The sequence below is a fragment of the Panthera uncia genome (assembly GCF_023721935.1).
Source record: "Panthera uncia isolate 11264 chromosome E2 unlocalized genomic scaffold, Puncia_PCG_1.0 HiC_scaffold_20, whole genome shotgun sequence".
NCBI lineage: Eukaryota > Metazoa > Chordata > Mammalia > Carnivora > Felidae > Panthera > Panthera uncia.
In genome coordinates this window covers 9419917-9447370 of record NW_026057589.1, presented here as the reverse complement: position 1 = coordinate 9447370, position 27454 = coordinate 9419917, and the positions used below count along the sequence as shown (strand labels likewise).

At 42.2% G+C, this 27454-nt stretch overlaps 1 protein-coding gene across 2 annotated transcripts in view; it reads right to left on the bottom strand.

The window, feature by feature from the left end:
• The window catches only part of WWP2 (WW domain containing E3 ubiquitin protein ligase 2), a 125596-nt gene extending 102558 nt beyond the window's left edge, over nucleotides 1-23038 (bottom strand). The window contains exons 1-3 of one of the 2 annotated variants that reach the window (XM_049622427.1): nucleotides 22311-23038; nucleotides 15790-15937; nucleotides 15325-15446 (exon numbers count right to left, since the gene is read on the bottom strand). In XM_049622427.1, the coding sequence (XP_049478384.1) occupies nucleotides 15325-15446; nucleotides 15790-15937; nucleotides 22311-22380 (340 nt within the window). In that variant the 5' untranslated portion in view covers nucleotides 22381-23038. The remainder of the gene's footprint in view (nucleotides 1-15324; nucleotides 15447-15789; nucleotides 15938-22310) is intronic. The other variant, XM_049622426.1, reaches the window with a different exon arrangement.
• Between the last annotated feature and the right edge of the window lie 4416 nt (nucleotides 23039-27454).

Below are 27454 nucleotides of genomic sequence, written 5' to 3'. Positions count from 1 at the left end.
TTTTTTCTTCTCCCCGGCCCTCCGGCAACAAAAATATAAAAACAATCACCCCCCCTGCGCCCACACATACACTTTTTCAAAATTAAAAAATAAAAAAAAAAAAAAAAAAAAAAAAAAAAAAAAAAGAACAGGAGCACAGAGATCTCTTTACAAGAATTGACCCCAAAAAACCTCTTGCTTATACCAGTAAAAGAACAGAAAAGGCTAACAATAGGAGATTGGTTAAATTATGGTGCGTTCATCCCAAAAAACTGATACTATAGTCATTAAAAATGGTCCAGTTTCATTAAGGTTAAAAAAAAAAATGGGTGAAAAAAAGCAAGTTACAAAGGAATATGCAGAGTGAGTTCCCATTTCAGGGAAAAAAAAGTTATACATACCTCCCCCCCTAAAAAAGGTTAGTGGATATATAACAAACGATTTATGGGGTTAGCTCTAAATAATAAAATTTTAAGTGAATTTAACCTTGGAAGGCAGTAGATGCAGAGAGGCTGTGGGAGCAAAAGGCCTGGGTTAAATCCACTGCGGGGCCTTGGGCAGGTTACGTAACATGTGCCTACTTCCTCAGCTAAGGGGATGGCAATACACTCTACCTCACAGGCATGCAGGAGGACTAAGTTTTACCATATATATCTCACAAATTCAAAACAATGCCTCATATATACTAAAGCAATTCAGAATGGTTTTTGGCTTTCTTTTCAATCAGCATGAAAATAATAATAATCGGAAAAACAACAACAACGTTTTCAGGTTTAGAGGCATGCATTATTTTTATAAGCAGAGAAATGAATAACATTTTCAATCTGGGGAGCAAGACGCAATTTCTCGGAAATTGTGAAACAAGTCCACGAGAAAGCTTGTGGCAGAGTGGAGCAAAAAAAAAGAAGTGAGTTCTGAAGTTTACACTTGACTGCACACACCCCACCCCCATAGAAGACAGAATCATGGATGCTGCCACTTTTGAGCAGTTTCTTCAAGAGAGAATGGAAGTGAGTGGCAAAGGTGGGAATCTCAATGGAAGGGTCGTACCTACTGAAAGGAGCGAGAGCAAGGTTACTGTAACTTCTGACGTGCCTTTTACCAAAAGTATTTGAAATATCTCGCCAAAAAATATTTGAAGAAGAATAATCTATGTGACTGTCAGCACATAGCTGCTAACAGCAAAGAGAATTAGGAACTGCGTTACCTCCAGATTAACCAGGACGAGGAAGAGGAGGAAGATGAGGATTAAAACTCATTTACCTGGAATATTCTGTATGAGTTCTTGAATAAAACTTGGGAACCAAAACAAAACAAGAAATTAATTTAAAAGATAAATATAAAATTGTTTTTAACTGTAGAGCAAAAAAAAAAAAAAAAAAAATTTTTTTTTTCTTATTTTCTCTCTTCTCCCCGTGATGCAGGTTCCAAAGATCAGTAGTTTTATTTATCTTCCCGTTGAAAAACTGGAAAAACAGCACTGTGTTTACTTTAAAATAAATGCATTCACTGTCTGTCAGGCATGCTTCCTTGAGACATGCAGCCCACCCACCAGAATGCTCCATCCCTACGGAACAGGGAGGGAGGTGGTGCACCCCTCATGACTGGCCTATCTGTTCTGAAAATGTAAAGTTCCGAAACAACCCTCTGCTTATAAGATTTTTAAATAAATAGGGAGCTGTTTGCTTTCTTTTTTTTTTTTTTAGCTACATGTGGGCAAAGAGACCGACAAAGAAAATGGAGAACATAAGCAAAGGGCTTTTCAAAGTCTAGTTCCATGGGTGCGACAATTCTCGACAATTCTCAAACTTTGTGCACATTAGAGAAAAGAGGGAACATGTAAATATACGGATGACATGGAGAGCCAGAGCTCTCGTATGGAAAGGAAGGTTAGGAAGGAACCCTGTGGGACTGAACGAGAAACAGAGGTTTCATTATGAACTCAATATAAAGTCACAGAAATAGATATCCACACATCTGTGTATATATGTGATGTGATGTGATGTGATATGTGTGTGTGTGTGTGTGTGTGTGTGTGTATACATACATGCGCCAGACAGCTGCCTAGATAGCTAGCTAGATAAATATAAAGTGTGTCAGAAAAACTGAAGGCTCAAGAGCCAAGAAAAGTTTTGAAGAAGACCAGTGATAAGAGCTACGTCCAACCTTGTTCTGACATCCCCTCCGAAGAAAACAGTGAGACCGTGTAAATCCAGTTAGGAAAAAATACAACTAGATCCTTATCCCCCATCCTGTTATCAAAATAAACTCTAGACTGATTACAGAGCTAAATGTTTAAAAAAACTAAATAAAGAAAACTATCACGGGGCGCCTGGCTGGCTCAGTCGGTGGAGCATGTGGCTCTTGATCTCGAGGTTGTAAGTTCGAGCCCCATGTTGGGTACAGAGAATCTAAAAAGAGAGAGAGAGAGAGAGAGAGAGAGAGGGAGGGAGAGAGGGAGGGAGGAAGGAAGGAAGAAAACTATCACAAGTATCAGTACAAGGAAGGTATCTAGCTGTATTTTTTTTCCCCCGAGTGGTTAGCTTTATGTTCCTCAGACTTGAGCGTGCATCAGAATTCCCTAGAAAATCTGTTAAAACAGATTGCTGGGCCCCACCCTCAGAGTTTCTGGTTCTGCACGTCTGGGATAGGGCCTCAGAATTTGCATTTCTAACATGTCTCCAGGCGATACACCCATGTTGCTCATCTGGGGACCACACTTTGAAAACCACTTGGTTAGCTGATGGTCCTAATGCCATTGGTTCACCTATTCTGATTTTCAGCGCCACCTTTATCATACAGTATATTCTATCTACACTGGATCATGTCTGGGAAATAATATATGATGGAGGACAAATCAAAAGGATACAGAAGGCACCCACTGGCCAAACCAGGGATAATGTGAGCATCAAAACAATGGCAGAAATAAATTATGACCCACTGAATGAAATAAGAATCCATAAGACTGATAATACATACCTACATGCCTAAAAGAAAAGGAAACGCTCTTCCTTGCGCTAGTATGCCAACTAATAAATATACGAGGAATAAAAAAACTGGGGGAAAAGATTTTTGCAACCATCACAGTAATAATTGATTCAGAAAAAAAAATCATTAATGAAAGCAAAAAGTAATAAGTGAAGGTGCAACAAGGACAGATATTTACATAGTCTCGAAGTATCGTATCTCCCCATAAATTACTTTCTAGTTATAAAAAGAAAACAGTAATTTTACAGTGGAGAACCTGGCAGACACCACTTCAACCAAATGATCACAGTTAACATCATTAACAGTGAAACAAGCTGAGTCATGAGCCTCCTGGTATGATGCATTGAGAAGGAGACGATATCTTTTCTGGAGTGTTCCTGCCAAAAATACATACCCTGAATCTAATCCTGAGGAAAAACCAGACAGAGCCAAGTTGAGAGGATTCTACAAAAAGACTGGTTTGAACTCTTCAACAATGTCAGTGTCATGAGAGACAAAAATAGGCTGGGGAACTAATCCCAGATTTAAGGAGACATGACAAATGCAATGTATAATTTTGCATGGGATCCCAGATCATGGGGAAGTCACTGTAAGTGCATTTTTGCAACAACTAGAAAAGATGAATTAGGTGACAGCAGTGCAAAAATGTTATTTTCTTGATTTAATTGTACAGTGATTATGTAAGAAAGCATCTTCTTAAAAAACAGACACCTAGGGGCGCCTGGGTGGCTCAGTCGGTTGAGCGTCCGACTTTGGCTCAGGTCATGATCTCGCGGTTCGTGAGTTCGAGCCCCTCGTCGGGCTCTGTCCTGACAGCTCAGAGCCTGGAGCCTGCTTCGGATTCTGTGTCTCGCTCTCTCTCCGCCCCTCCCCTGCTCACACTCTATCTTTCTCTGTCTCAAAAATAAATAAAACATTAAAAATAATTTTAAAAATAAAATATTAAAAAAAAAAAAGACACCTAAGTATTTAGGGACCAATGAGGTTCATAATTTAAAATGAGTCACAAAATTATTATAGACATATGTATAGACAGAGACAACGTTAGAGCAAATGTATCAAAATATTAACAGCTGGCTGCAGAGTACAGGGGAATTCCTTGTCCCATTCTTGTAACTCGTCTCTGAATTTGAAATTATTTTTTCACTTTTTTTTTTTTTTTGAGTTTTATTTATTTTGAGAGAGATAGAGAGCAAGCAGGGGAGGGGCAGAGAGAGAGAGGGAGACAGAATCCCAAGCAGGCTCCGCACTGCCAGCACGGAGCCCAATGCAGGGCTCAAACCCATGAACCTCGAGATCATGACCAGAGTTGAAGTCAAGGGTTGGACGCTTAACCGACTGAGCCACCCCCGTGCCCCTGAAATTATTTTAAAATAACAAGTTTTGTGTTTTTTTTTAATTCTACTTCAAAGTACATTTCCCTCCTTGGAAGGAGAACAATCTGGTAGTGACAAGGTCTGCGGTGTTAACGAGGCCAGCTGAGGGACAGGAGAGCTACAAGAGAAAATGGGAGTCTTACGTACTACCTGCTACCAACTTAGAAAGAAATCGAGATCATCCAGTGGACAGGGGTGGAAGAAACATATGCTAATAACCACCGAAGCTGGGTGATGGGGATCATGTTTGAAAATTCCTCTAACAAACAGGTTTTTAAAAATCATTATTCAACCCCAGCATCCGGCTTCCACACAGAGATGACTAGAGCTTCCTTTCGAGCCAAACCGGTACTTCGCGTCAAGTCCTCCCTGCAGCCACAGCCAGGTCAACGTCCTGGCAGAAAGTCAGCCAAGGCTGACCCTTATGCAACTGCAGGACTTGAGTAAAGCCCTCGACCACAGCATCCGTCTGCCAGAGGGAGGCATAAAACACCAGCTAGGTTTCCTAGTCAACTTCCAAATCCACCCAGAGGACAACAGGCAACGAATGGAGGAAGGAACTGCGTCTGGTGGAGGAAAAAAACACCAGGCAGGACAAGCGCTACCCATCAAGGCCCTTTCCCAGAAAAAGCTGTTTCGGGAAGACTAGGCCACAGTAAGAGGAGTCACCTAACATACTGTGACCTACCACCCTACGTAATCGTGTTCATAGTATCACACCAATCTGGACATGTCCCCAGCCTAGCGGCTCCCCAAGGAATGCAGGCACCAAGACCCCGGTGCTGAAAATGTCTCATGCTGATGACAGCCTCCCCGCTCCACACCCTCAGGGCTTTCATACTTGTTCAGTCTTAGAACCTTAGAACTCCCCCTGGGAACCAGCTCAGGGCTGCCTCACATTTAGACAAGGGGGTCCTACACCAGGAAATAGGGTCTCTGTCACCATCTTGAGGACTTGAACCTCCCAATCTTTGGGAAGAAAAGTAGCAGAGGAGGGGCGCATGGGTGACTCGGTCCGTTGAGCATCCAGCTCTTGATTCGGATTAGGTCATGATCTTGTGGTTCGTGGGCTCGAGCCCCACGTGCGGGCTCCACACTGACAGCGCAGAGCCTGCTTGGGATGCTCTCTCTCTCTGGCCCTCCCCTGCTCACTCTGTCTTGCTCTCTCAAAATAAATGAATAAACTTAAAAAAAAAAAAGTATCAGAGGAGCCAGAATTACTACCACTACTACTGCTGCTGTTACCATGACTTATAGAGTACTTACATGTGTAAGGTACTACTGTTAGCTTACTGAATCTCAAAATAATGTTTTACAGGTGAGGAAACACACACACAGAGAAGTGACTGTCCGACATCACAAAGCTAATGGAATCAGAACTCAAACCCAGGTGGTTGGACTCCAGAGGCTATGTATTCTTTTTTTTTTTTTTTAACGTTTATTTATTTTTGAGACAGAGAGAGACAAAGCATGAACGGGGGAGGGTCAGAGAGAGGGAGATACAGAATCTGAAACAGGCTCCAGGCTCTGAGCTGTCAGCACAGAGCCCAACGCGGGGCTCGAACTCACGGACCGCGAGATCATGACCTGAGCCGAAGTCGGCCGCTTAACCAACTGAGCCACCCACGCGCCCCGAGGCTACGTATTCTTAACCACTTCTCTATTCAACAGATTTGGAATTACCAGAAACAGAGTTGCTGTAAACAAAGGGCTTTATGAAACACAGCCCTTGTTTTGTGACTCGTCTAAGCCACTGTCATTCCAGATTTGTTTTCCTAAGAAAAAAAACAGCTCACCGCCCTCCTACAATCCACATTTTCCATTTTCCATCAGATGTGGATCTGACGTGCCTCACTGCTCATCAACCTAGCCACACACTCGAGGTGCTAAGGTTGGTGCTGGCAAAAGCGGCTGCACGGCAGTGACCGTCATGAATGACCTAAGCCCTGGGCAACAAAGAAAACACCCTCCTGAATCACCCTGGGCTCAAAGAGAAAAATCACAACAGCAGTTACAAACAAGGAGCAGAACACAGCAACAGGTATGGGTTTACCAGTAGAAAACTGTTGGGCAGTGTCTACTAAAGCTGAAATACATCTACTTGGTGAGCTAAGAGATATATACATACACACACACACACACACACTCAATACATGCATATATGTGCCTTGCAAAATACATGTATAAGATTGTTCATAGCAGCTTTGTTCATGATGGTCCAACATTGGAAAGAGCCCAAATGTCTGCCAGCAGGAGAATAATCAAAGAAACTGTGGTATAGTCATATAATAGGAACCTTCACCCCAATAAAAAAACCCAAACTAGTATTACCTGCAAAAGCATGTGTGACTCTCACAGATACAATGAGCCAGGCACAAGAAAATGTACTGTATGATTGCACTGATAAAAATTCAAGAATAGGCAAAACTAACGAGTAGTGACAGAAGTCAGAATAGTGTATATATCTCAGGCAAAGGGTTATTGATTGACAGGGACACAGGAATCTTCTGGGGCCCTAGAAATGTTCTGTATCTTGATCTGAGTAGCAATTACACAGATGTGAACAGAGGTAAACATTCACTGAACTATACCACTTAAGGTATGTGCGCTTTTCCTTAAAAGAAAAAAATGTGAATACCCACGGGAAAAAAATCAAAGCCAAGTTTAAAGCACGAATGTTTTCATCATTCAACAAGACAAAAATAAATGCCCTATAAGCTTTCAACTCAAAAAGCCATAAATGACCAACTCACTGACTGAACTAAAAAAAAAAAAAAAAAATCTAGGGCAACAGTTGAAAAAAGTTAAAAGGAAAAATGAAAAAAACAAAAACAAAAAGGGATGCCTGGGTGGCTGTCAGTTGAGTGTCCAACTTCGGCTCAGGTCATGATCTCACGGTTCATGAGCTCGAGCCTCACATTGGCTTGCTGCTGTCAGCACGGAGCCTGCTTCAGATCCTGTGTCTCCCTCTCTCTGCCCCTCCCCTGTTCTCTCTCTCTCTCTCTCTCTCTCAAAAATAAAGTAAACATTTTTTAAAAATGGAAATTAGGGGTGCCTGGGTGGCTTTGTTGGTTGACCATTCAAGTCCTGATTTCGGCTAAGGTCATGGTGTCACGGTTTGTGGGATTGAGACCTGTGTCGAGCTCTGCTCTGGCAATGCGGAACTTCTTAGATTCTCTCCCTCTCCCTCTCTCTCTCTGCACCTCCCCTTGCCTGTTCTCTCTCAAAATAAATAGGTAAACTTTTCAAAATATTAGAAAACATGGTATAACTGAAAATCCAAGTAGTCCTATGAAAAATAAATTAAAAAACAGAAGTTAAAACAAAAATGTTTATGCTAGTCAAGAAAAAATTGGGAACAAATTTGAAAAAACTTTTAAGGGAGAAAAATTAGAAACATTTTTCTTTTAATTTTTTTTTTCACATTTATTTTTGAGAGACAATGCAAACAGGGGAGGGGCAGAGAGAGGGAGACACAGAATCTGAAGCAGGCTCTAGGCTCTGAGCTGTCAGCACAGAGCCCGATGCGAGCTCGAACCCACGAACCGTGAGCCCATGACCTGAGCCGAAGTTGGACGCTTAACCAACTGAGCCACCCAGGCGCCCCTAGAAACATTTTTTTTTTTTTACACTTATTCCGTTTTGAGAGACAGAGAGAGACAGTGTACAAGCGGGGGAGGGGCAGAGAGAGAGGGAGACCCAGAATCCGAAGCAGGCTCCAGGCTCCGAGCTGTCAGCACAGAGCCTGATGCAGGGCTTGAACCCACAAACCGTGAGATCATGACCTGAGCCGAAGTCAGACACTCAACCGACTGAGCCACCCAGGCACCCCGCCTAGAAACATTTTTAAAATGAGAATGCTACTGGGGCACCTGGGTGGCTCAGTCAGTTGAGCATCTGACTTCAGCTCAGGTCATGATATTGCGGTCCATGAGTTTGAGCCCCACGTCGGGCTCTGTGCTGACAGCTCAGAGCCTGGAGCCTGCTTCAGATTCTGTGTCTCCCTCTCTCTCTGCCCCTCTCCCGCTCGTGCTGTCTCTCTCTCTCTCTCTCTCAAAAATAAACATTAAAAAAATTTTTTAATAAATAAATAATAAAATGAGGACGCTACTTAAAATCTTCACACTAATAAATCTGAAAAATCTCATGAAACAATTTTTCTCAGAAAATAATGAATTAACAAAACTGATGCAAGATGAACCAGAAAAGCTGAACAAACCAATCATTATGGGGTAAGAAACTGAAAAAGTCATCAAAGAATTATTTCAGAGAAAGCAGCCAGACCTAGTTGGTTTTACGGGTGAGCTCTTTCCTGCATTCATGGAACAGATAATTCCCAAGTTATAGAGTCTGTTCCCGAAGTTGGAAAGAGCTTTAATTTACTTTATAAAATTAGCTAAGCCTCAATTCCAAAGCTGACAAAAATAGTACAAACTACAGACAAATGCCACTTGTGAATATAAGTGGAAAACCCCCAAATAAAATACTAACAAACCATTCTTAACAAAAGTTTCAAAAAATAATCAAACATGAGCAACAGGGTGTATTATTCAAGAAATTTTAAGATTGTTACTATTAGGAAATCAATATAAGAAATAGAAAGAAGAAAAATCATTTAACTATCCCAATAGTTACCTAAAAGATATCTGACAACAACAATTCAACAACAAAAAAAACAATGATTAATTATTAAACTGAGGAAAAAAAAAAAAAAGAAAAAGAGCTTACTAACACCCAACTTTACATCCAGAGAAGAGTCATTAGAAGCATGGTTATGAAAAGGCAAGATGCCCACTCCATCACCACTAAAAGAGGAAGCTGTATGCAAAGCAACTAACAAGGAAAAAAAAAAGCATAATTATCTCCTAATATGAGCAAAATTATCAATCTTAGAAATCACATCAAAGTCTACCAAGAAAACCCAAAAGAAGCTATTGAAAACATATACTAAGAATTCAGCTATTGAATGATTATGAAAAAAACAAAACAAAACAAAACCCACACATGCAGAAACTAAGAGTCGTATACAAACAACACTAAGTTAGGAGACCTACTAGGAAAAGATCCCACTGAAAATAAAATCAAAAGGGTTTTTTAAATTTAGAAGTCTGGGGAGCCTGGATGGCTCAGTCAGTTAAGCTTCTGACTTCGGCTCAGGTCATGATCTCACGGTTTGTGAGTTCGAGCCCTGCATCTGGCCCTGCACTGACAGCTCAGAACCCGCAGCTTGCTTCAGATTCTAGGTCTCCCTCTCTTTCTGCCCCTCCCCCACTCGCACTCTGTCTGTCTTCCAAAGATAAACATTAAAAATATATATATTTTTTAATTTAGAAGAGTCTATCTAAAGATAACTTCAAAATGATCTGAGTGAAGTTAGAGACACTCTATGTTCCTGGGTAGGAATTATTGGTACAGAAATTCTCCACAAAGGAACTTTACATAGGATAGAATTCCAATAAAATCTGAAGGGATTTGAGGGGAAGAAAGTAGGAAGAAGAGGAGAACCTGACAAAATAATTAAAGTTCAGGTAGTGTTGGGGCACCTGGGTGGCTCATTTGGTTAAGTGTCCCCCTCTTGGTTTTGGCTCAGATCATGATCTCATGGTTCATGAGTTCGAGCCCCTGGTCAGGCTCTGCACTGACAGTGCGGAGCCTACTTGGGATTTTCTCTCCCTCCCCTCTCTCTCTCTCTCTCTCTCTCCCTCTGCCCTTTCCTCTCTCGCTTGCTCTCAAATTAAATAAATAAACTTGAAAAATAAATAAATAAAGTTCAGGTGGTACTGTCATATATGCAAAGAAAAGAGGGAGGAAGATTTTGAAAAGGAGAGAAATTCAAATAGTCAGATATTAAAACATGGTAATATTACAACAGTTAAGACAGTGATTGTAAAAGGCTAATAAAACAACAGATGAAATGGAAAATCCCCCAACAGGCCCAAGTGTGTATGTATATATATGTAGACATTGTTTAATATAAGCTGAAGATAAACAACCCAAATCATTGGGGATAATAATCACAGATGGGTTATTCAATAAGTAGTGCTAAATCAATCAGTTAACTATTTGGGAAAAATTAAATTAGATCCTGGGGCACCTGGGTGACTCAGTTGAGTATCTGACTCTTGGTTTCAGCTCAGGTCATGATCTCCTGCGTTCAAGCCCCAAGTCAGGCTGGCAGCGTGGAGCCTGCTTAGGATTTTCTCAATATCTCTCCTCTCCCCTCCCCTCCCCTCCCCTTCCCTCCCCTCCCCTCTTGTCTTCTCTCTCTCTCCCCCTTTCTCTCTCTGCCCCTCCCCCACTCACAATATCTGTTTCTCTCAAAAATAAACACTCAAAAAGTAAAATAAAATTAGATCCCTATTCACACTGCACACAAAAATAACATCACTTAAAGAATTAAATGTAAAAAAAAAAAATCACAATGAACTAGTAAAAACTAGAGGTGACTATTTACCTGATCTCAGAATGGGAGAAAGACTTTCATAAAGGAAAAGGCTACAAATACAAAGGGTGACAGATTCAACTACAAGTTTAAAACATCTCTTTGGAAAATAGGGAAAAAAAAATCTACAAAACTAAAATGCAAATGAAAAACTGGAAAGATATTTACAAATTATAAGACAAAGAGTAACAGCCTTAACATATAAAACACCTTCAAAACTAAAAGACAAAAATGCACCCTTTGATATAAAAATGAACCAAGGACGTTACTAAGGCAATAAACACACTCTAAAAATATTCAATCTCCTTCAATAAATCACAGCATCATATAGGTAGAGTGATATTGGGGGAACTTCAGAGACATAACAACCAAATTCAATGAGACCTCGTCCGAATTCAGGTTCAAGCAAACCAACTTGAAAATGACACTTAGAGGGGCGCCTGGGTGGCTCAGTCGGTTGAATGTCCGACTTTGGCTCAGGTCATGATCTCACGATCTGTGGGTTTGAGCCCCACGTCGGGCTCTGTGCTGACAGCTCAGAGCCCAGAGCCCGCTTCAGATTCTGTGTCTCCCTCTCTCTCTAACCCTCCCCCACTAGCACTCTGTCCCTCTCTCTCAAAAATAAAATAAAAATATTAAAAAAAAAGAAAAGAAAAAAGAAAATGACACTTAGAGATAAACAGGTGAAATTGAACAGGGACTGCGCAACAGGTGATCGATCATAAGGAATTCATATCAACATTGCAAGGTGTGATAATAGTGTAGTAATCACAGACAAAAATATCCTTTCTGTTTCCTCTCTGGGCTCAGCCCTAATTTGCAGAGTCATGGCTAAACGCACCAAGAAGGTCAGAATCCTCGGTAAATGGAGGACCCGTGATGGTGCCTCCCACAGGAAAAGGGTGAAGAAGATTGAAATAAGCCAGCACGCTGAATGCTGTGGCAAAACCAAGATGAAAAGATGAGCTGTGGGGATCTGGCACTGTGGTTCGTCCATGAAAATGGAAGCCGGTGACCTGCAAGAGGGCTTCCACCGTCACAGCAGAGTCAGTCGTCAGAAGCCTGAAGGAGCTGAAAGAGCAGTAGAAGCTCCACCTCTTCAAACACTACTAGTCTACGATAAATGGGTTCACGTATGTAACACGATAGAATAACAAACAAGGAAAATATCCTCGTGTTTTACGAGAGGCAGGCTGAAGAATCTAAAATATAACGCTCGAACATCTGTAATTTACTTTGAAATACTACAACCAAAAAGAGAAATAGATGAAGCAAATGTGGCATACCGTTAATTATCAAACAGGCAAAAACAATATACGTGTGTGTGTGTGTGTGTGTGCATGCATGTATATATATTTTTTTAATCAAGCCAATAAAGGCCAAAATGCAACAGAAACTAGCAATCTTAGCTACTGCTGATGGAGGGGAGGGTAAACTGGCAGAACTTTTCTGGAGAGTAATTTTGCAATATGTGTCAAATGTCACAAATATGTGAAAAATGTTTAAACCCTGCAAATCCATCTTCAATAATTTTTTTTTTAACAGACAGAGTGAGAGAGAGCCAGGGAGAAGGACAGAGGGAGACAAAGAAAGAATCTTAAGCAGACTCCACGCTCCGTGCAGAGTCCAATGCGGGACTCGATCCCGTGACCCTGGGATCATGACCTGAGCCAAAATCAAGCTCAATGAAATGAACCACCCAGCCACCCTCATCTTCAGTAATTTATGACAAGTAAACTATCAACAATGGACATATATATATATATATATTTACATATATTTACCATAGCATTATTTATGACTGTAAGATACTTAAAACTACCCCAGTATCCAAACCTAAATTTCCACACAACCACCTGAGAAACTACCACTAGGCAGTCATCAAAAAGTACATTTTGGAAGAATAATTAAAGCCGCCGTATCAATATATTTTATGGTATAGCAGCTATGGAAAACAGTATACTGGTTCCTCAAAAAATTAAACAAAGAATTACCATATGACGCATCAATTCTGCTTCTCAGGCACAGATCCAAAAGAACTGAAAGCAGGAACTTGAACAGGTATTTGTACGCTCGGATTCATAACAGTACCATTTACAACAGGCAAAAGGTGGGAGCAGCCCAAGTGTTTCTGGACAGGTGGATGGATAACAAAACATGGTATGCACATAGGACAGAATATTATTTGGCCTTAATAAGAAGGGAGATTCTGATACATGCTACAGCTTGGAGGTGTCTTGAGGACCTTATGCCGAGTCCAGTAAGCCAGATATAAAAGGGCAAATACTGTATGATTTCACCCAATTGAGGTAGCTAGTCAGATGCATAGAAAAAGTAGAACTGTGGGCGGGGTGGAGGGAAGAGGAGAAATGAACTGTGCAGTGGGTAGAGAGTTTGAGTTTAAAGTTCTGAAGATGAGGCACCTGGGTGGCTCAGTCGGTTGTCTGACTTTGGCTCAGGTCATGATCTCACAGTTCAGGGGTTCAAGCCCCTTAGTGGGCTCTCTGCTCTCAGCGCAGAGCCTGCTTCAGATCCTCTGTCTCCCTCTCTCTCTCTGCCCCTCCCCTGCTCATGCGTGCATGTATGCACTCTCTCTCTGTCAAAAATAAACATTTATAAACAAAGTTCTGAAAATGAATGGCAGTGATGCTTGCACAACAAGCGTGTACTCAATTGCCACTACACGGCACACTTACGAATGGTTAAGACGGTAAATTTTATGTTACGTGCCTTTTATCACAATTAGAAAAAAATAAGTAAATAAAGATCTACTGAGGGGCACCTGACTGGCTCAGTCAGAAGAGCATGTGGCTCTTGATCCTGTGGTCATAGGTTTGAGCCCCACGTTGAGTATAGAGATTACAAAATAATAATAATAATAAACAACTTTAGAACAAAAAAAAGAGGGGCACCTGGGTGGCTCAGTCAGTTGGGTGTCTGACTTTGGCTCAGGTCATGATTTCATGGTTCTTGAGTTCAAGCCCCACGTCGGGCTCTGCGCTGATAGCACGGAAACTGCTTGGGATCCTCTCTCTACCTCTCTCTGTCCCCCTCCCCTGCTAGCACACACATGCACTCTTCCTCTCTCAAAAACAAACGTTAAAAAAAATGTTTAAATAAAAAAAGATATACTAATACATTTTAAAGAGAAAAAATGTAAAATAATATGTTGTAAAATAATATGTTTTTGTATGGTCACGATCTTGTTCCACGGATGTCTTAAATATATATGTGTGCAACAGGAAAAAAGGCTCAGAAAAATACATATCAAAATGTTAGCAATTATCACTAAGCACTGTGGTTTACAGGAGAATTTTATTTTCTTTGTACGTCTGTGCGCTTGTGTCTAATTTCCAGTTTTGCTACAATACTTTTACAATCAAAAGCAAAGGTCTGTTGACGGAACAAATGAAGAAGAAAAGAAAGGACACTCATTGGCTGCTGATCCTAACGTGACAATGTCCACAAGTGTATCTCCAAAAGACATGATAAATATAACCCTCCTTGATAATCAAATTATAAAAGGCAGGCTAGAGTTTGAGAAAATAAAGACAGACTCAGAAGAGAAACCATCAGGGAGCTCCCTGCAGAACTAAAATAGAGGCATATTCCTGGTTTTAAGCAATTTCTGAAGCTGCGGCAGGCTCCCCACATCTCTGGGTGCCCGGCAGAAAGGGAAAGACCAGGGGAACCTCAAACACCACTCGAGCAGCCTGTCAGAAAGAAAAGACTCTTGAATCCACGCAGCACTCACCCGGGACTCAACACTCCCCACCCCCACATCCCTCTTAAGCTAACTCCACTTTCAGAAAATATTTTCTAGACAGCAGACATCAAGAGAAAAAGGAGCCTTTCTTTCCATGGAGTTCCCTCCCCACATATGGTACTGCTCTCAATAGAGGCTTTATGAGGGAGGGTCCAGATACCACAGCCACGGGTTATGCCACTGACCACAAGCAGCAATAAATAGACGTTGGGGTTTAGATTTCCATGCAGCAGAGGCACCCTGAATAATTAAGACACAGCTTCCAGCACATTCCAACATCCAGTAAACGTTCACTGAGTGCCTACTAAGCACAAGGCACTACGTGTAACACCATTCCCCCCTCCACACAAACACACAAACACACGCAGCTTCTTTGTTCCATTCAAGGACTCAGACTAGGAAAGTAATGATTTGGGGTGCAGGCATCTGACAGTTTGATTCAAAATGTCACATGTCTCCGGGATTGGGAAAAGAGAGGCAGAGGGAAAGCATTCATCCTTGAGAAAGGATCAAGGGGACACATCACTGCATCCCAGCGCTAGAGCCCAAGGACAAAATAGGCTGAATCCCACAGTGAAGGCAGAGAAGAGCTCTCGCCTTCCTAAAACTCCACGGGCAGCGTCTATGGGGAACAGAGTCCCCGCAGCCCTTGGTCCTGGAGGAAACCGCATCACCGGGTCTGTCCGTGGTGTGAGAGAGAAATCCAAGCCTTCTGAATTCTTCTCCCACCCCCCACAGATGAATCATGTCGGCCACCCCGTCATCATACGTACTTTTGCCCCCATTGTTCTTCAGGACATTGGAGAGGTTGACAGAGGCGGTGCCTAGCAGCTCATTTCTCAAAGTATGGCAGCTCCAAACCTTCAAATCTAAATGACTCTGGGCCGTGACATTCCTGGAAAACAAATACTTGATTCATCACATCCAAGCATATTGGTCACTCCTACAGCTGAGAAGAAAACAGATCAACTATACTGCTGACATCTTGGCGGGGGGGACCTCAAACAGGAAGACGCTCACGTACACCCTTTCCCCCACAAAGCTGGCCCTGTAACCATCTAGCTAATAATGAGTGCTCTGTGAGCTCAATGATGTAGAAACACCTGAAGAGAGGCGCCTTGGGTACCAAAGGCAGAAGAGTTTGAGGCCTCACAGGAAACCTGGATCTCCCACAACCCCCTTAGAGAGCCTTCTCTCTTTCTCCCATGTTACTGCGAAGAGAAGGGACTTTCTCTTACAAAATGATGATCTCATTCCAGAGAAGCTCCGAGCTCCCAATTCGCTTCCCAGTCTTCTTGGTCTCACTGGGGAGTCCATCCACTGCCACCTCCACAAATGAGTTAATTCGAGGTTGACGATTATGCACCTTGGGCTTTGCTGACACCACTGGACAGGAAAGAAAAGTCAAAGATGAGTCAGAGGGCTCCCAGCTGCCCCCCTGTGGCAGATGTTCTTGCTCTTTTCTGCTGTTACGTTTAAAAAGTAAGTTTTGGTTTCTTTCTGATGATCAACAAATTTTTTTAAAAAATATGAAGCTTAAGAAAAGAAGCACTCTTAACCTGAAAACTCTGGGATAATTATCATTAAGATGTTGGCAAATCCAGACTTTCATCTCTTATGCCCCCAATTCTTTAAGAATTCTTCTCAATTTTAAATGGCTGCAATACGAGCCCATTGTACAGACATGCCACAATTTAGTTAACTATTCTTTCAATGCTGAAAAGACTGCTTTCAATTTTTCACTCTGGGAAAATCATCATGAATACATAGATTTGCATGCATTTCCTCCAAATGATCTGAATATTTTTGAAGTTCCCAAAACAGTTTAATTCCTTTGCAAAAAGGATAAAGCCACGTAGATGAATATATTCATTTCACCACCATAGCATTGAGTATTAAGGTTTTTTTGTTTTTTGCTTTTTGCAAATCAGATAGATTAAAAAAAAAACATATAAATTATGTAAAATTTAATGAGCACTTGTTACAGACACTATGCTGTGCACACGTCATCTAACTCCATCCTTTAAACAAACCCATGGGGCAGGGAATATATCACCACCCCCATCTCAACCAAGAGGAAGCAGGCTTGGGGAAGTTAGGTCACTGCCCCAGAAAACATAGCCAGGGAGCTTCAAACCAGGATGTGCACCCAGGCAACCTGACACCACACCATGCTATACATCGTTACCAGATTCTGCGTACCTGTTCTGCTGTTCTTCGATTACTGGTGAGGGTCAATGTTTTTTCTATGTGCTTATCAGCCATCTGCATTTCCTGTTCTATTTGTACCCTTGATGTGGCAGCATTTCTGATGTTTATTTGGTAGCAGCAAGCCAGGCTAAACAAGTATCCATACACCCAGGGCCAGACAGGTGTCTCTTATGGCACACATCAGCCACAATGGAAACTCCAGGTCACTGGGATGGAACACATCTAAGATGTCCTCTATCCCATGCCCCAAATCAGAGCATAGGACTGGCATTTCTTACCTATGATGGCAAGACTGAGCTCCCTTCCATCAAGATTCCCTTACAGAGCCGTGTAAGGGTCCACAACTTGACAAAGGACAAACCTAACTCTGGATTCTTTTAACAATGCCTGTCTTCTCCCGGCCCAAAAGAACAGGAGGAGCAAGGCAAACAACAACAACAGCAAAAGCTGTGGCTAAGATTCAGAAGCAACAGAAGCAACAAGGGATGGTACTGGGGAAAAAACAGGTTGTGGTGGCGGGAAATGTGGTCCAGAGTAGAAAACCGAAATACTTTTCACACAGACCAAGGTTAACTGAGGCCACCTAGTGGTGTGAGCATAGCTCTGCACCCAGACCCTTAAGGTGGTGGAGCAGGGGGCCGACTAGTTATAATTCTAGTCCTATCATTTTGAGCTGGACAGTTTCTTTGAAATCAACAAGTTCAAGCCCTTCATTTAAAAGTTGGGCAACTAAGGTTCAGAGAGGGGAAATAACATATCCAAAATCACGGAGTCCGAGGCAAAAGCTAAGCTGGGAACCAAGTCTCCCAGCTCCCGGCCAATTCTCTGAACTCTGCCCTGGTGTTTCCTTTTTTGCCCCTCGAGTTTTTTCCCTAAGTATTTTGTTTGTTTGTTTTGTTTTTGTTTTGTTTTTGGTTTTCAAAAATACCAAGAATTCCTATAAACCCTTCACCTAAGGGTCACCAAATATTAACTTTTCACTATATCTGCTTTATTATTCTTTCTCTCCCCCGACTCCCTCTCGTACACATTCACATTTGTTTTTGAAACTTTGAGAGTGAGTTTCAGATGCTCTGCCCCCTTTCTTCTAAATACTTCAGTGCATATTTCCAAGAACAAAGACATTTTCTGACAATACCACAGTATAATTATCAACATGGCGAAATTTAACATCCTTTAAAACTATGATCTAATGTACAGACCTTATTTAAATTTTGTTAAATGCCCTATCAATGTCCATTATAGCAAAAGAGAAAAGAAACTTTTTTTCCCCCCTGGTCCGTCCAGGACCCAATCTCGGATCACATATTGGTAGTTTTATCTTGAAGTTTTCAGTTTCCAGAAAAGGTGAAAGAACAGGACAACTAATACTTGTATACTGTGCAGCAACTGCCATCTGGCCACCTTTGCTTCTTTCTCTTTCTATGTGTGTGCCTGTGTCAGTGCTATTCAAGAAAATATCAGTGATAAGGGGCACCTGGGTGACCCAGTCGGTTGAGTGTCCAACTTCGGCTCAGGTCACCATCTCATGGTTTACGAGTTCAAGCCCCACATGGGGCTGTCTGCTGTTAGCGCAGAGCCTGCTCCAGATCCTCTGTCTCCCTCTCTCTCTGCTCCTCCCCGACTCGTGCTCACTCTCTCTGTCTCAAAACTAAATAAACATTAAAAAAAAAATCTTCAATGATAAGCAAAAAGTTCTATGCCAGCACAGTCCAATGCAATGCCATGAGATACATGTGGCTACGAAGCCATTAGCATGGCTAGTATGACTGAGGATTTGCATTTTAAATTTAACTTTAATCAATGTAAAAATGTCTACGTGGCTGTAGTGGCTATCTTATTGGACAGCACGGGATACAGACATGTGATGTTTATGTCTATATATGTGCATGAGTGTGCATATATCCACAAACTTTTTTGGTAAACCACTTGAAAGTAAGTTGTAGACATCAAGACTGATCAGCCCTAAATACTTCCAGAATGCAATTCATACGAGTAAGGATGTTCTATATGCTGTACACCTGAAACGAACAGAACACAGTAGGTTAACTATACTTCAATTAAAAAAATAATAATAATAAGGAGGGTCTCCTGGCTGGCTCAGTTGGTAGAACATGCAACCCCTGACCTCAAGTTCATGAGTTTGAGCCCCATGCTGGGCATAGGAAAGAGAAAAAGACATTCTCCCACCTAACCACACCACCATTATTATACCTTAACAAATTTAGTCACTCCTATCATTTGATACTCGTTACATATCCAAATTTCCCCAACTGTTCCAAACATGTTGTTATAGCTGGTTTCCCCCAATCCAGGATCCAACTGAGATGAACAAATTGCATTTGGTCGCTGGCTCCTTAATCTTTTAAAATCCACAGTGCTCCCCCTTCTTTTTCCATGACAATGCTTTTTAAAGACTTCCACCAGCTCTCTCATTGAATGCACCAAAGCCTGTATTTCTTAAATTGTTTTCCTCGTGGTGAGATTCACATTGAACATTTTTGTCAAGAATACTACACAGGTTACATTGCAAACTTCTCACCATGCACACTAGGTTGTCCTCCTATTGTGGATGCTAAGTTTGATCCCTTGGTTAATGTGGGATCTGTCAGGTGACTCCACTATAAAGATACATTTTCCCCTTTGTAACATATAATTAATCAGGGGGGTGATATTTTGAATGTTTCTTTTTTTTAATGTTTATTTTTATTTTTGAGAGAGAGAGAGAGAATGAACGGGAGAGGGGCAGAGAGAGGGGGACAGAGGATCCAAAGCAGGCTCAATGCTGATAGCAGTGAGCCCAACGTGGCGCTCCAACTCGCCAACCACAAGATCATGACCTATGCCAAAGTTGGGCACTCAACCAACTGAGCCACCCAGGTGCCTCTGAATGTCTCTTGTTCTTAAAACACAAGCCAAAATAAAGGTCTCAACGTACGAGCAGGTTTATCTGGAAAGTTTACTCTGAATGTCTCTTGTTCTTAAAACACAAGCCAAAATAAAGGTCTCAACATACGAGCAGGTTTATCTGGAAAGTTTATTTACTGTTCGATGAAATATAAATGCCAATTTCACATCTTCACATGGGATTTAGCCTTTAAAGTTAACAAACAAGGGAGGAAAAATCACACATGGCCAAAATTATACCCATGAAAAGCTCTCAGGAAGGCACAAAATAGAGTCTGATAGATGGTCTTTCAGTAGATTCCCAAAGGCCAGTTTGAAGCCATGTTGTGCTGTTTTTTAGTATTTAGTTTCTCAGTGCTTCTTAAGTTAAATATCAGATAAAATAAGTCGCTTATTTTTAAGGGCCTTGATATATTTTTAAAATGTATCTTTGGGGCGCCTGGGTGGCTCAGTCAGTTGGGCGGCCGACTTCGGCTCAGGTCATGATCTCACGGTCCGTGAGTTCGAGCCCCGCATCGGGCTCTGTGCTGACAGCTCAGAGCCTGGAGCCTGTTTCAGATTCTGTGTCTCCCTCTCTCTGACCCTCCCCCGTTCATGCTCTGTCTCTCTCTGTCTCAAAAATAAATAAACGTTAAAAAAAATAAGTAAATAAAATGTATCTTAAAACTCTAGGACTGCATTACAGAGAGGCACAAGGGAGGGAACAGCATAGTCACATCTCCCCAATTACACTAGAGGCTCTATCAGTGAAACACAACAGAGGAGGAGCCACCCACACCATTTATTTTGTCATTTCTCTTTTTCTCTTTCTCCCTAACCATTTGCCTAAGTGGCATTATACACTCCCTATAGGTTAAATGCACATATAATGAGATGCACCTGTATTATCAAGTTAGCTCTTTCCACGCGAGCAAAAATTTCACAATGAGGAAAGGCAAACAGAGAAAGCTTTACAAGTCACTATGTGTTCCTGAATAATAAGGCCCCAAAACAGGGACTTCATTATGTCACCAGGCTCCATGGACATACTTCTGTTTTAATCTAGGCTTGCTAATTACTAGACAAGGTAGTAAAAGCTAAAGTCGCAAGTTCAAAGCTCTATCAAGTTCACTCTAACGCTTCTCCCCACTCCAAAGACCTAGAACAGCCATAGAGACATCAAGAAAAATGATGAAAATGTATCAAGACTTTTTTTTTTTAATCCATAAGTAAATAAGAAACAGGCAGAGGACATGGACACACAATCCACAGAAAAGGAAATACAAGTTTCCCTTAAATATATGGTAAGATGCTAAACATCATTTATAACTTAAAGAAATGTGAAATAAAACTATGCTGACAAAGTTATTTTTACCAATCAGACTGGCGAAGAGAAAAAAGGTCTGACAACACATTGTGTTGGTAAAGATGTAGGGAAATAGCCACTCTCATCCACTGCTAGAAGAATATTCCTTCCAAGGAAGGCAACACGGCTCTCAAAATCACAAAACTACATCCCCTTTGATATGTCTGTATGTGTAATACTACCACAAGAAACTGGTAATGTTAGTTTCCTCCAATCAGGGGCACTGAGGAGCCGGAGGAAAGGAAACAACTTTAAAGTATGTGAATAGATTAAATAAATGAGTGACATTTCCATTTCAAAAATAATCACTAAAAAAATGACGACACAATTTTGCCTCCAAATGACTGTGCCTCTGAGAGGCCTGAGTGCTGACACCGAGTGCTGTTTCCCCCGTCCCCAGGCATCTCCCAGGGCTCTTCTGCAGACCTAAGGCTACCAAAGCTACATTCTGTCATTCAAGCAATATTCACTAGCAACCCAATATGTTTCCAGCACTGTTCCAATCACTGGGGTATCAGAAGTAACCAAGACAGACAAATATCCCTGTGTTTGTGGTGTTTATACTCTATTGAAGGAGACAGTTAACGAAGGAAATAAATATATGGACTGTGTTAAATGGTGACAAAGCTAAGAAGAGAAATCTACAGTAGTGAAGGGGACAGATATGAGGGAGGTGGGGGAGGGGGAGGCTGCATCCGGGGGAATCAGGAAGGCCTTTTGAAGAAGGTGACTTATATGAGTAAAGACCTACAGGGGCACCTGGGTGGCTCAGATGGTTAAGCGTCTGACTCCTGGTTTTCGGCTCAGGTCTTGACCTCACGGTTTCATGGGCTCGAGCCCCGCATCAGGCTCCATGCTGACAGTGTGGAGCCTGCTTGGGATTCTCTGTCTTCCAACCTCTCTCTGCCCCTCCCCCAGGCACGCTGTCTCTGTCTTTCTCAAAAATAAACTTAAAAAAAAAAAAAAAAAGAAGTTGGCCCATTAAAAAAAAAAAAAAAAAGACCTCTAGAAAGTAAGGAAGCAAAGCAGGTACACATCTAGCCCCAAAGTATTTCACTCAGAGGGAACGGCAGGTACAAACACTCAGAGGGGGTAGCATGCCCAGTACCTTCAACGGAGAGCAAAGAGGCCCGTGTGGCTATAGCCGAGCACATGTGGAAAAGTAACAAGCGATGAGGAGTGGGAGTGGGGGTGGGGTCATATCATGAGGGGTCTTCAGCTCCCACCGGGCGAGACGGAGAGCCCCTGACATGTTTAAGACCTCAAAGGGCAAACCCCTCGCATGGCGCCACTCACCTTTCAGAGTAAGTTGAGACTTCTCAAAAGGCAGAGCCACTCCTGCGCGGCTGGAACTGGCAGATGCCATGTCATCACCAGAAAACTGCAAGGCAAGCACAGCAGTAGGTTTGCAGAGTACCTGGTAAGACACTGGGGAACTGTATTAATTTTAATATGTGAATGTAAAGATATGAAGTCCAGAAAATATAAATATCCAAGCAACTTGGTGTTACTTCTGTCACGGTGGCGTTTGGCTTGTAACGACTACGGGCCCAGATGGATCTTGGCTAGCCTAGGAAGGACACAGGACTACTAAACCAACACGTACAGGAGACAGCCTAAGTAACACCTTCAAAAAAAGAGTCACAGTTCAACAATATAAAAAAAAGGGGGGTGGGGGCTGGGTGGCTCAGTCAGTTGAGCATCCAGCTCTTAACATCAGCTCAGACCATGGTCCCAGGATCGTGGGATTGAGCCCCGCATTGGGCTCACGTGCCAAGTGTGGAGCCTGCTTGGAATTCTCTCTTTCTCTTTCCCTCTGCCCTCTCCCCTGCTCACTCGCTCGCTCTCTCTGAGAAAAAAAGAAAAAAAAAAGGGAGGCATCCGGTGGCTCAGTTGGTTAAGCATCCGACTCTTGATTTCACATTTCATGAGATCAAGCCCCGCATCAGGCTCAGGGCTGGGCATGGAGCCCACTTGGGATTCTCTCTCCCTCTCCCTCTGCCCCTCTCCCACTCACTCACAAATGCATATGGATGCTCACTCTCTTTCACAATAAATACATTTTTCTAAAAATCCAATTTTTTAACCCATTTTTAATTTTTTAATGTTTATTCATTTCTTGAGCGAGAGAGAGCACAAGCAGGTGAGGGGCAGAGAGAGAGGGGGATAAAGGATCCAAAGTGGGCTCTGTGCTGACAGCAGAGAGCCCCATGCAGAGCTCAAACTCACAAACCATAAGATCATGACCTGAGTCAAAGTCAGACGCTCAACCAACCAAGGTGCCCCAAAGTAAACCAATTTTTTAAATCAGCAAAAGATGTGAATAGACATTTCTTCAAAAAAGATATACAGGGGCACCTGGGTGGCTCAGTCGGTTGAGTATTCAATTTTGGCTCAGGTTATGATCTCATGGTTCTTGAGTTCAAGCCCCACATGGGGGTCTCTGCTGTCAGCGAGGAGCCCACTTTGGATCCTTGGTCTCCCTCTCTCTCTGCCCCTCCCCCACGTGCACACACGCACACGTTCATGCTCTCTCTCGCTCGCTCAAAAATAAATAAACATTAAAAGTGTTCAAAAAAAGGGGCTCCTGGGGCACCTGGGTGGCTCAGTCGGTTGAGCGTCTGGCTTTGGCTCAGGTCATGATCTCACGGTTCGTGAGTCTGAACCCCACATCAGGCTCTGGGCTGACAGCTCAGAGCCTGGAGCCTGCTTCGGATTCTGTGTCTCCCTTTCTCTGCCCCTCCTCCACTTGCACTGTATGTCTCTCTCTCTCAAAAATAAACATCAAAAAAAATTTTTTTTAATTAAAAAAAAAAAAGTGTTCAAAAAAAGGATATACAAATGGCCAAAAAGCACATGTGGGGTGTGCTTCACTACCTCACTCCATCTTGGCTAGAGGTATAAGTCTATCTTGCATTTGGAATGGATCTCTTAATCGTATATGATTTTGTAATAGCATCCTTTGTCATTTGAAAAATATTGGTTCACTGAGCTATGTAGATATTCCAAATGTTGACACATTTCATTATACACTATCCAAAAACAGCACATTTGTGAAATGTCACCAGTGATATCATCAGACAGATCTTTAAGTATTGGGAAACTGTCAAGCTCTTAGTGGTAGATATGTGTTCCAAATTTCTACTTTTCACTTCAAAACTCATATTTTATCATTGGCAACAAATGCTGTGAGCTGTTTTCCTTCAAGTGACAGGCTCACTTCATTCATCTTCACGAAAATGTCTGCCAAACATCCAAATCTAGTAACTTCAGTTAAGTGAAAATAGTATTTCACAAAAAAAACAACGAACTCAGCTCTCAATTCAAACACTCACAAAAGTGCTTTTTCTCAAGGCAACCATTATGGTTCAGAACGCAGAAGCGCCTTGAGCATAGTTTCCATTTCATCAAAGAGAATATTAAAAAAGACATGCATACGAGTCAAGACTTAATAAAATTAGTAACTTTTACTGCTCCATCAAGTACATTCTTAAGTGCAACTAACTGTTTTCTTCTCTTTCACCCAGTATGCCACACTGAGGAATACGGTGACAACAGCTGAGAGGCGTGCCACTGCCCGGATTCAAGCTATGGCAACAACAGCTCTACCCACCTTTGCTTTTGCACCATCCGTGCATATGTGATCACAGAGGAAAGAGGCAAAGAAAGTTGTTATGAAAACAATTTTGATCTTGCAAAACCCTGTAACTCTCAAGGGGCCGCCAGAGGTAGAAGGACCACCCCTGAGAACTGCTACTGCAAAAACACTGTGAAATTCCTATTCTATTCAACATCATTAATACCTTCTCTCATTGTTTCTGATCTCTCCTCCGAACTTCCAATCCTGAAGAGCTGTTCAGCCTTAAAACAATGCATGACTCCAAGAATGGAAGCCCTTTACGTGAGGATGAAATGTGGCCACTGTGAAGTCACAATGATTTTGACATTTTCCATAGCTAAGGTCAAATCATTTTGTGCCTCAAGATGTTAGCCCAAAACAAAATAATCTGCCTTATTTGTAAGATATATCTCGTCCAAAAAATTTGTAAGTGATTAGTTTTTTGTTTTTTGGGTTTTTTTTCTGGACTGGTCTGTAACAAGCATTTTACTGCAATCTTGCATATGGAACAGCAGTGGAATCCCCTGAAAAGTTCCAGGGAGCATATGGCAATATGATACTGGAATGGTGGAATATGGGAATACAATACTGAAACTACCCTTATCGAGTTCTCAAGACTAGAGCTCCATGTTATTAAATCTGGTAGTGAATTCTCAGTCCTCATCTCACGTGACCTGCTGGCAGCCTCTGACATGATGGATCCATCACTCTCTTCCTTGACATGCTTCCTTCCCTTGGTTCCAGAAGTCACACCTGCCTGATTTTCCACCCGCCTGGCCTGCTGCTCCTGCTCAACCCCTTTGCGGGCTCCTTTTCCCCACCTCACCCTCTAACATAAGGGTGTCCCAGGGCTCAGGCGTTACCCATCTGCTGGTTATTTCACTGATCTCATTGCTTTAAATACCATCTATTTGTTGAGCGTCCCACATTGGTATGTATGGTACAAACCTCACCCTCGAACCTCAGACCCTCTGTCTACTGGCAAAACCGATCTTCTGATATCCTCCCTTCCCCCACGAATGTGCTTCTCAGCCTTCTGCATCTCAGTTAATGACAACTCCTTCCAACCAGTGGCTCAGGCCAAAATCCTGGGGCTCATCCCTGCTTCTCCTTTCCTCCTCCCACCCCACATCAATCCGTCAATAATGCCTGTCGGTTCTACCACTAAAATATTCCCAGGTTCAAATATTTCTCTCCACCTCTGCTGTCAGTGTCTTGGTCCAAAGCCCGGTGATCTCTTACCCAGATTGTTGTTTCTCCCTTCACCCCCTTCAATCTAATCTCTACACTCAGCAGATTGATTTTTTTTTTTTAATATGTACGTCAGATTATAACACTCTGCTATTCAAAACCACCCAGTGGCTTCTCATCCACCTCAGAGCAAAAGCCAAAGTCCTGAAAATGGAGGTCCTGTGTAATACAGTCCATACCCCTCTCTGACCTCATCCCTTTTCTCTCCCCACTTATTCCCTCCTCTCAAGCTACTACACAAGCCTCCTCACTGTTCCTTGAACATGCCAGATATGCTCCCCTCTTAGACTCCCACCTTTTCCATCTAGAATGTTCTTTCCCCAGTAGTCCACATACATGGTTTATTCCTTCATTACCTCAGGCATTTACTCAAATGTCACTTTTTTTTTTTTTAATATTTCTTTTTGAGAGACAGCGCACACACACACACACACACACACACACACGAGCAGGGAGGGGAGAGAGAGGGACCGAGACAGAAATCAGAGGCGGGTTCTGCGCTGACAGCAGAGAGCTCAATGCGGGCCTCAAACTCATGATCCGTGAGATCATGACCTGAGCTGACGTTGGACGCTTAACCAACTGCGCCACCAGGTGCCCCTCAAATGTCACTTTCTTAAGAGGTGTTCCCAGACCACCCTATTAACCCTACCTCTCCACACACATTTGGACCCATCCTTCCTTATTTTACTCTTCCTCCCTAGCATTTATCACTGACATGATTAATATCGTATTGATTTATTTTATTTATTGTCTTTCTCTACCCAGCCCCCCCCCCCCCCAGAATGTAAGCTGCGTGAAGGCTGAGATGTGTGTCCCATCTGTCAGCCCTGTAGCCCGACTATCTAGAATGGTCCCTGCCCCATAACTGGAACTCCAGAAATGTTTCCTGAAAGAATGAATTTGAATATCATTTTCTGAAATTTAAAAGAATGATGTTGTGATTCCCCAGTCTGAATTTGTTTGGGAAAAGCAATAAAAAGATCAACTCTTTGGGGCGCTGAGTGGCTCAGTGGGTTAAGCTTCCAACTCTTGATTTCAGTTTGGGAGTCACAATCTCACAGTTCGTGAGTTGGAGCCCCACACAGGGCTCTGTGCTGACAGTGTGGAGTCTGCTTGGGAATCTCTCCTCTCTCTGTCCCTCTGCTGTTCGCTAGCGCATGTGCTCTCTCTCTCTCTCAAAATAAATTAATAAACTTAAAAAAAAAAAATCAAGTCTCTTTCTACCTAGCAGATTAGCAAGAGATTGGAAGTCTGACAATAAGTGCTGATGAAAAGCCTTATACACTTTTGGGGGCATATTAGATGGTACCTGCCAGCTCCATAAAGTTAAAAATGCGTATATAGTGCACCTCCCAAGATTCCATTCCTACATATCTGCCAAGAGAAAATCTTCTAACACGCGCTGAAGAAGCCATATTCAAAGACATTCGTCACAACGTTTCTAGTAGTAAAAATTTGTAAACAATGTCCATCAATGGGGGAATGAGTAAACTGTGATACATTTATAAAATGGAATATTATGTAGTGCTTGAAATATATGAATTCAATCTTCATGTACAAATCCCAA